This window comes from Alosa sapidissima, chromosome 4 (assembly GCF_018492685.1).
Source record: "Alosa sapidissima isolate fAloSap1 chromosome 4, fAloSap1.pri, whole genome shotgun sequence".
Classification (NCBI taxonomy): Eukaryota; Metazoa; Chordata; class Actinopteri; order Clupeiformes; family Clupeidae; genus Alosa; species Alosa sapidissima.
Genome location: NC_055960.1, coordinates 25,853,731 through 25,863,730, shown reverse-complemented (window position 1 = coordinate 25,863,730; position 10,000 = coordinate 25,853,731). Strand labels below are relative to the sequence as shown.

Below are 10,000 nucleotides of genomic sequence, written 5' to 3'. Positions count from 1 at the left end.
TGACCCTGGTGCTGTTTGCACCATGTCCTACCAATTGATGTACAGGAGCATAAATTCTCTGATCTAGCGCTTGACATGCAGTCGTGCACTGTAGATGTAGTAGCTTGTACTACTGTAGACTATTGCAGTGTGAGCAGCAGTTTCCTGTACATATTCCTGTGTGCTCTCAAAAGGGAAATAGCACGATAATGTAGTCGCACATTGAAATGCATCAATATTCAGGGCGGCATGTGAACCGAGAGATGGAAGAGGAAGTTCTAACGAGAGAAAAGGGAAGGCCACAAGATGTGACAAGAGTGTGCTAGAAGAATGGAGAGGGAAGAGAGATAAATATCTCTAAAATAAAGCCACCTTATCACAAACAACCAGTAAATATAAATATAAACCTGAGTTTTTCTTCAGTGTGTGTGTGTGTGTGTGTGTGTGTGTGTGTGTGTGTGTGTGTGTGTGTGTGTGTGTGTATGTGTATCATGGACTACAGCAGGTTGATGTGAGTAAGATACTGCAAGGGAATTCGTTGTTGGTTGTTTACCTCAGTGCACGTCTTTGTTATTTTGTTTTTGTTTTTCCTTGAGTATATTGTCGCTTTGCTTGAGGTTTATTATATTCTTTTATATTCTTTGAAAAGACCATACAGATGTGGTAGCTACAATGCGGTAAGATAAAGACATTAAGTTTGGTGTTTATCATGTTTATGACTCTAAGGTCAGTAATAAAGCATCTACAAATGTCTCTTTGATTCAGAGTCAACCAGGGCTGTGTAGTACAAGGGCAAATAGACCCCTAAAACCTTTCGCTAGTTGCAAAAGTAACATATTGGGATCTGACAGAGAAGCATGTTTCATGATATCTGATGGCCTCCTTTATACAGTATGTTAAGGAACTTTGCATTGATCCCCATCTTTTTTTGTCTGCTCTGTCCTTGCAGCTGCTCAGAAGATTGTGACCGTGAAAAGGCAGGCCGCTCTGTTTGCGTCCTGCAAATCTCTCCCCAACTCCCCGAGTCACTCCGGCGGATCAACCCCAGTGTCAGGAGCCTTCCCTGGGCAGGTGAGTCTCAACCCCAACCCCCCCCCCCCCCCCCCCCCCCCTCACCTCCTGCTACTGTAGGGTTGTACTTGGTATACTCTCTGTATACTGTATGTCTCATTCGCTGTCTGTCACAACAATCATATGCTCACTCTGACCATTTTATTCCCTTTTCCCCTGTCTGTCAATCTCTCTCTACCCCCTCCCTGTCCTTTTTGCTTTATATCTGTCTTTCTTCCTCTCTCTGCCCCCCCATCTCTCTCTATCTACCCCCCCTCACTGTCTCTCTTCCCCCCCCCCTCTCTCTCTCTCTCTCTGTCTCTCTCTCTCTCTGTCTCACTCTCTTCTCTTTCTCTCTGAAGGCAAGTAATGGGGGTCAGAGCAGTGACTACTCCTCATCTCTGCCTTCTACTCCGGTCAATAGTCACAAGGAGATTGTTGCGTCGGGGGCAGAGAAGTTTGGCAGCGCCACCCCAGGGACCCTCAGGAGTGGCCCACGCCGCCGCACGGCCAGATTTCCGGTTAGTTAACCTTTGACCTATGCCTTGTCAGAACTCTCTCCTGAACCTTGTTAGGAGCAACTTCAGCAAAAAGGGTCTTTAGTGTTCATTTTAAAGTTGTCAACAGCCACTAGCTATGAGGAAAGGTTTTTTGTAGCCCGAATAGCAGATGTCCTTAGCTGAGGAATCTTCAGTAATGGGCAGGATCAGGCTCATCCAAAAGAGACCCAGAACTCTGGTGAAATAATACTATAATTAGACATATAGGGCCCTATCATGACAGTCTAAAACGCATGGTCACTGGCGAATAGTTAAAAAAAATGTCTGAGTTTGTTCAGTCCATATTGGGTGTGGTTTAGTTATGAAACATTATGAAAAGTCCGGTGCATGGCGCAAGAAGGTGGGCCTTATGTTTCTAAATCAGTCATGGGTGTGTTTTGGGCGTAACATCATTTAAACCAATGAGGATGACATCTGTCATTCCCTTTAACAGCGTGCAGCGCAACTTCAAACAGCATATCAGTATTTTGATAGTCAGCGGCACATTTGAAGGAATCTGCTTGCATGCGAGACTGTATGGAACAGTTATTCCACTAAACCATGCTTTACTAAAACCTAGCAAAGTATGGCCTACACACATTTGCACTCGTCTATTATTTGAATTCATTGGAAAAGTGAAACTAACTTCACCGTGGTCTCATAGTCAACGACAAAACAGTTATACACAGTTACTTTCACTATTGACTGAAAATAGGTTACCATTGAAAACATAGCCTGAAAAAAGCAACACTTACCCTAATAATGTTCGAATGACTGAATAAAAAACCTAAGGACATTTATCCATTTAGAGGAGTTGCTACTTACATCTTGTGACAGTGCGTCTTCTGGTCTTCAGCTGTGCTTCATATTTTCCTCTCGCCTTGCCTAATCACTTTTATCAGTCATTACCAATTTGCATATGATGGTGAATAACTACTCATTGTGAGATGTATTTCGTAATATCTTTATTGTAATTATGTTTCCTATTGTAATCGTGTAATTTGTACTGTTTTGCATGTGCGTTGGTGAGCGTTCGTGGATGAAAGAAGCATGGTGCCCCCACCCATATCACTGTTGATAATGCACCCTTAAAATAACATATACACAACTCGCAATTAACTTCTGACCAGGTTTCTCTTGGTCAGTGGGGTAATGCGTTTTAGGTAATGTACGATATTTTTAGACAACTAGCCAGACCCCTTACTGCAAGATAGGAATAAACATTGCGCTGGGTTAATAACCCGTTTTCCGCCTTGCGCCAGGTCGGAAAATAGGGCCCTAAAACTCTTTTCATGACATTATCTGTACTATTTTTTATTGGCAGGCAGGCTTGAGCAAAAGCTATTCCTGGTAATGGACTGGTGGATACACTGATATATGTTGTATATATGTATAAATAAATATAAATATGTAATATTTTTCTCCATTCACTGTTTCAGGGTCGCCATGGAAGCGATGAGAGGAGGAGTGTAGATAGTAAATGGGATTTTGGCAGTGGAAGGGCAATCCCCATCAAACAGGTGTGTGTTGGTGTGTGTGTGGGGAGTAACAGGTGTGTGTTGGTATGTGTGGGGAGTGTGTGAATTCATGAGATGTGATGTGCGCTTTTCTCACTTCAAATCTCTTTTCTCCACTTCCTTTATATCACACACACATACACACACACACACACACACACACACACACACACACACACACACACACACACACACACACACACATAACCTCCTTCACCCTTTCTCATGCTGTCTCTCTCTTTCTTTCTCTTTATGAATATTGCACCAGAGTGTTCTACTGAAACGCAGTGGAAGCTCAATCAACAAGGAATGGAAGAAGAAGTATGTCACCCTGTCCAGTGACGGGGTGCTGTCCTACCACTCTAGTGTCAATGTAGGTACACCACAGGCTGTGTGTGTGTGTGTGTGTGTGTGTGTGTGTGTGTGTGTGTGTGTGTGTGTGTGTGTGTGTGTGTGTGTGTGAGAGAGAGATATGATCTGAGTGTTTGCGTTTATGTTCGTGCTTCCAAGTGTATTTATGTGTGTGTGTGTGTGTGCATAGAAATGTAAGTCCTCATTTATTAAAAGTAATCTGTGTATTTTAGTTTTTCTGCAAAGAAAAGTGTTTGTTTGTTTGTTTGTTTGTTTGTATTCTTGTTTATAAGCCTCTCTGACAGAGATCCTCCCAAATCGAAACATTGATCACAGCACACAGATAAATCCCAACCTCGTAAGAATGTTCCCCACAGTGTGCAGAATTGGTTCTCGTTGCCTTTCCCCGATCACACACATCCGGCAACTGGCTCCATGCTGTGCTTGTTTCCAGCTTATGAGCAGATATATCAAAACTCCACTGTGCTGAGCTTTTCTATGCAGCAAAAAAAGACCAGAATAATGATCTGCCTGGAGACTTCCTCTCTCTGTCTATGCCTCCACTGTCCTCCCCCCCTCGCTCTGAAGGCTGTGACTGAATACAGTATGGTTGGGAGCCGGGCGCTTTTGATGGATGAGGCTGCATGAAAGCTAGACTGCTCACATTACTGCTGCTCAATGGGACATACAGGGAATTTCAATGTAGGAAGGAATATCAGGCAAACATTCTAATGGCCTAGGTTTGCGAGGGGTCAAATAAGATCCCACTACAGAAAGTGCTATTCAAGGCAAAGCTTGTATTTTTATTTTTCTCACATGGCACAAGCCGCATTCTGTGATAAATTGGTTTTGTATAGATAGTCATAATTTCACAATTTACATGCATGACATACGTCACGACCAAACGTTAGCAATTGGTTAATGCAGATCCAGAGTGGCTCTGGGCAGATCCAATAGTTTTAAACTTCAACAGAGTACTCACCTTCAAGGAAGTTAACACTTGGCAATGGAAAGTGGCCAGACTCTCTGTACATTATGAAATGTACGAGAGTTTGGTAGGACCAGGCTACCAAATATAGGCTTTTCAAACATAAAATAATTTGATATGTGTCTCCACACATTTTTGTTGACTGTCCGTCCTCTTATCGGAGTCTTTATGTTCTTACCTGATGTTCTCCTGAATGCAAGTGAACTCAGAATCTGAACTAAACCAAACCTTTCAGTCTGGCCATGTTCTTGCATTGCTCAGAACCCTCTCTCTGAAGCGTTCTCTGTGACCTTTGACCCGACAGGAGTACATGCAGAACGTCCACGGGAAGGAGATGGACCTGCTGCGAGTGACTGTGAAGATTCCAGGGAAGCGTCCACCTCGAGCCGTCTCGTCTGGGGGTCCCCCTGCTGGACAGAACGGCCTGGTAAAGGACGCCCCAGGATCAGAGGGATCAGGAGCAGGTGAGAGAGAGAGAGAGAGAGAGAGAGAGAGGATGTTTTTTTTATTATAACACAATCTTTCTTTATGTAAATAACCTTGCATGCTTCCTTGATTCTCTATAAGAGCTTTACCATGCTTTATCATGCATTCTGAATCCGAGGGACAAACAAAATGAATCTTAGAGAACAGCAGTAAACTGATTTGAGGGAAAACCTTGAGATCAATTGAACCAGTGAGAAAGGGAGTCACATTTGATTTCATATATGATATAGTTATGATGAATGTCTTCTCTCGAATGTACAGTTTGTAATACCATCGTACGGACTTGTATCCTGTTTTTAGTGCCTACATATCCCTGCGGCCTCCTGACTGTGGATGAGGGCGGACGGACCCTGGGAAACAGGGGGGTGCAGCGCAACCCCTCCACACTCTCCAGTAAGGCTCAGAGTATGGGTGAGCTCTCCACTGTACCGCCATCCTCACAACCCCATGCCACTGCAACATAGACATCAAGCCTGAGATAATATCATCAGCTCATAGGCTCATCAGCTCATTTGACACTATGCAAACATCAGCAGCAATCAGGCCGCCTTTGGTTCTTGTACGGTCTTGTGTGAGATGCATAGAGTTTTTGGTTCACAATATGGCCATCAGGTTTTATTTCATAAGCTTTCTTTGTAAATACATTCCTAAGGCTTGTCATGTGCAGTCACATTGTGTATGCATACGTGCTTCATCTGTGAATGTAACTGTAATGTAAGTGTAAGTCTCGGGTAGATCTTGTATGTTCTCTCTCACCCCCAGACTCTTCTGTAGAGGGCGTATCCAGCCCCACATCTGGCAAAGAGCCTGGCCCCTCCTCCCCGATGATTGACAGGAAGAAGACAAGGAGGAAGAAGAGCATGAACCAGAAAGGGGAAGCAGCGTCCGGGCAAGCTGAGGGTGAGACTACCCAACAGCATGTTTAATTATTACTGACCAAGCCCAACCCCACAAACACCAGTGCATGCACACTAAGAACAGATACAGGCTAGTCTAGATCTAGAGCTTTGTTTCAATATGTGAGTGCATGGAATATGTTTGTTGAGTGTTATACATTGTAGGACCTCTCCCTCTCCCCTGTAAAGGCTTGGACATACAGTTACTGGCTAAGCTGTGTCACTGTCAGTGTGCCGCAAGCATAGAGAACAGCCACTAGGGGGAGGTACCTCAGTGTATTAACCTCCATTGCGGTGTAACAGTCCACTGACCATATGACAGCTGGCAGTGCTGTAACTGAGGTTTCATTTTTTAATGTTGTGTGAAATGGACTCTGTGTAATGGTTTTTGTCAGTGAGGTTGTGGTGAGATTTAGGTCTTCATCTGAGAGAGAGAGAGAGAGAGAGAAAGAGAGAGAGAGAGAGAGAGAAAGAGTGTGTGAGTGAGACAGAGAGAGAGAGAGAGATAGAGAGAGTGAGAGAGAGAGTGAGAGAAGAGTGTGGGAGTGCTTTGCCACTTGCCTTGAGACTGCAGGGGAAAGCATATTGTCCAGTAGGACTAAGGGTTTGGGTGTTTTTGTTTGCTCTTTTCCTCCCTCTGCTTTCTGAGATCGGCTGTAATCTGCTCTTTATTCTCCGTTTTCTCCTTTCATCTCTCTCTCACACCGCTTCTCTCTCTCTCTTTCTCTCTCTCTCTCTCTCTCTGTCTTTCTCCTCTTTGTTTGCCTCTGTGGGATTCTTCCTACTCACGCACATCTCAGCCAAGCGCAAAATGTGGAAGCTAAAAAGCTTTGGTAGCTTGAGAAACATAAATAAGACAGGTAATTGGGTTATGTGTGTGTGTGAATGTGTGTGTGTGTGTGTGTGTGTGTCTGTGCATGTGTGTGTATGTATGTGTGTGTGTGCATGTGTGTGTGTGTGTGTGTCTGTGCATGTGTGTGTGTGCGTGTGTGCATGTGTGTGTGTGTGCATATCCATGTGGCTTCATCTGTCTGCATTCAGTCTGAAATAGCAGCCATCACGTACATGTATATTTGTCCTTTCTTCCTCCCTCGCTGTCTATGATATCGTATCCGTGGTGATCTCATGCTCACTTCTGTTCCACCATTTTTTTTCATATGTTTTTCAGAGCTGCACACCTGAAAGGGATGTGTGGCTGTTCCATTGGCTGTGTTTTTGGATGTGTAATGCATGGAATCACTGTCTGCTAAAGTGTTGTACTTCCCAGACCCTCCACAGCACCTCTCCTCCTTATAAAACTGCTATGAACAAACATTTTCAGCCTTCATACTTCCTCCATTTCCCTCCCCAGACGAGGACAACTTTGACTTCATGGTGGTGTCCAGCACAGGGCAGACGTGGCACTTCGAGGCCCCCAGTCTGGAGGAGCGTGATGCCTGGGTCCAGGCCATCGAGAGCCAGATCCTGGCCAGCCTGCAGTCATGTGAGAGCAGCAGGAACAAGGTAGCTGTCTAGCAGCTCTCTCCACACACTGGCAAATAACACCGCCCTCGATTGTTCAAAAAGACCTTTGTATTAAAAGGTTTCTTAGAGGAAAAATGTGAGGAATGAAAAAAGTCCCTCAGGATGGCAAAAGTGATACTGTAGAGCCAGCAGTGGTCAGTATGACAGGATATTGTTCTGCAAGGCTTTGCAAGAAAGGATTCAAAAGGGGAATGTAGAGAATTGAAGAGAAAACTGGAACCATTAAGAATACTTATTTGGTACTGAAGTACCCTTTTAACTGGAACCATTTTTTGGGGAGTGCTCCCACCCCCAATTGGAACATAGGCCTCCCTTTCTCTCTATCTCTCTCTCTCTCTCTCTCTCTCTCTCTCTCTCTCTCTCTCTCTCTCTCTCTCTCTCTCTCTCTCTCTCTCTCTCTCTCTCTCTCTCTCTCTCTCAGCCAGGAACCCTAACCCAGATTGGAGGCAGTTTGTTGTTGTGGGCAACTGCTGCTGCTCAGCTTAATCAGGTCAAGTGCAGAGAGGGGATTTGGATGAGACCCTAGAGGTAGAACCGGCTCTCGGCCAGATTGCTGATGATCTGGGAGGTTGTGTAGTAAGAACACTAATACACATCTTTATGTGAAAACAGGGTAGAGAGAGCAGAGTTAATTAAAGGTTGTATCAGTGATGGCGGGGTAACGTCACTTCTGTTGACGTTCAAACAAAACAGAGAGCTAGCTCCCTACTCCCTCCCCCTCCCTCCCGTGCAATTGAAACTCTCCTGAACGCGCATCTCGTCGGATATTGGTTGGTTACTCGTCGGCTTTATTTTGCCTTTGAGTGGTTGGCAACACATGCTTGTGTGGAGATCTCAGAGCCTAGGCTGCCTACAGAGACGCGTTTTTTTGACGGCCTGCTTATGGGGCGGGCAGCTAGCGGATCGTTAGGAAAGATTAGATGAAGGTTTGGGCCTTTTTTGGGCCTGCAATCGCTGATACAACCTTTAAGTCATGTTTATTTTAAATATATCTTGATTACTTAATAACATGGTTATTAAACATTATACATTGTGTTTGAGTATAGGGGTGTTCATGCGTGTGTGTGTGTGTGTGTGTGTGTGTGTGTGTGTGTGTGTGTGTGTGTTGCAGACTCGGAGAAACAGCCAGAGTGAGGCGGTGGCGATTCAAGCCATCCGCAATGCCAAAGGCAACAGCTTCTGTGTTGACTGTGACGCACCCAGTGAGTCTCTCTCTCTCTCTGTCTTTCTCACACACACACACACACACACACACACACACACACACATTCTATTGATGTATTTCCTGTAGATGAGGAGCAGGTTAAACCAAAATGATTCTGTTCCTGGCAGCATTCCGTTTCATTTCTCTTCCTCCTTCCTCTTTGCTTTTAATGACCTTTATCTGTCTTTGCTCTTTATTCCCTTGTTCTTTTCTATTTGTTCTTTGTTCTTTATTCCCTTGTTCTTTTCTATTTGTTCTTTGTTATTTATTCCCTTGTTCTTTTCTATTTGTTCTTTGCCATTTATTCCCTTGTTCTTTTCTATTTGTTCTTTGTTATTTATTCCCTTGCCTTTGATTAGACATCTGCAAAGAAGGTGGCAGTGTTTCTCAAAGCCCAGCCACTATCCACCAGAATCTCAATAAATAAGGAATGGTATTCAGTGGGGTTTGACCTAAACATTCAATCAGCCCTCAAGACCTTAGGGTATCTAACTTTGCAGATATGAAACATACAAAAATAATGACCCTATAAAACTTTTACTCTACTTATTAACTAAGCATTTTATTATACTTGCATGGGCCTCCTCCGTACACGTACATCATGTCTGCCCGATTCCTGGCACTCCCGAGGAACCTAATTAAACTAGGGTCAAACTCAGGTTGTGAAATGGGCCTAATAGAACAGGGTGAATACCAATGCAGTTTATGCTTAATGAAGCGTCTCCTGACCCTCAACTGACCCGCTCGTTCTCTCTTGCTCTGGTCATCTCTCTCGCTCTCCCTCTTATTTTGTAATTGTGTGTCATCACTTTCTTCCTGCCTCAACATCTTTATCTGTTCCACTGAATCTATCTTTTCCCAATCTGTGCTCTCTCTTTCTCTGTCGCTTCTTCTCCTTTAACATTAATCTCTTCTACCTCTTTTTCTCTCATACTATCCCTTTCTTTTTTCTATTTTATGTTGGTCCCTCTGTCTCTCTCTCTCTGTCTCCCATCATCCAATCCCATCATTCTTCTCTCTCTTCACTCTCTCTCTCTCTCTCTCTCTTTCTCTCTCTCTCTCTGTCTCTCTCTCTCTCCATGCTGCTGCGTCCTCCCCTCATCCCCTGCTCCCCCATTCACCCCTCCTCCTCCTCCCTGTCTCCCAGACCCCACGTGGGCGAGCCTGAACCTGGGCGCCCTCATCTGTATCGAGTGCTCGGGCATCCACCGCAACCTGGGCACACACCTGTCACGTGTGCGCTCCTTGGACCTGGACGACTGGCCCCACGAGCTCACGCTTGTGCTCAGCGCTATTGGCAACCACCTGGCCAATAGCATCTGGGAGGCGTGCACACAGGGCTGCCACAAGCCCACGCCGGACGCCTCGCGGTGAGTAGAAAATATAAATATGATGAATAGAATAATTACAAGAGGGAAAGGGTATATATCATATATAGCAGCACACTTTAATCACAATAATAGATA

The 10,000-nt window shown here is 44.6% G+C and overlaps 1 protein-coding gene across 4 annotated transcripts in view; it reads left to right on the top strand.

The window, feature by feature from the left end:
• The window catches only part of LOC121706983 (arf-GAP with GTPase, ANK repeat and PH domain-containing protein 1-like), a 35,341-nt gene that overhangs the window by 23,578 nt on the left and 1,763 nt on the right, over positions 1–10,000 (top strand). For 2 of the 4 annotated variants that reach the window (XM_042089167.1, XM_042089166.1), the window contains exons 7-16: positions 929–1,050; positions 1,392–1,550; positions 3,008–3,088; positions 3,354–3,458; positions 4,729–4,888; positions 5,211–5,321; positions 5,673–5,810; positions 7,158–7,309; positions 8,442–8,532; positions 9,682–9,904. In XM_042089167.1, the coding sequence (XP_041945101.1) occupies positions 929–1,050; positions 1,392–1,550; positions 3,008–3,088; positions 3,354–3,458; positions 4,729–4,888; positions 5,211–5,321; positions 5,673–5,810; positions 7,158–7,309; positions 8,442–8,532; positions 9,682–9,904 (1,342 nt within the window). Of the gene's footprint in view, positions 1–928; positions 1,051–1,391; positions 1,551–3,007; positions 3,089–3,353; positions 3,459–4,728; positions 4,889–5,210; positions 5,322–5,672; positions 5,811–6,606; positions 6,667–7,157; positions 7,310–8,441; positions 8,533–9,681; positions 9,905–10,000 lie in introns of all 4 variants that reach the window. The other 2 variants (XM_042089165.1, XM_042089164.1) reach the window with 2 other exon arrangements.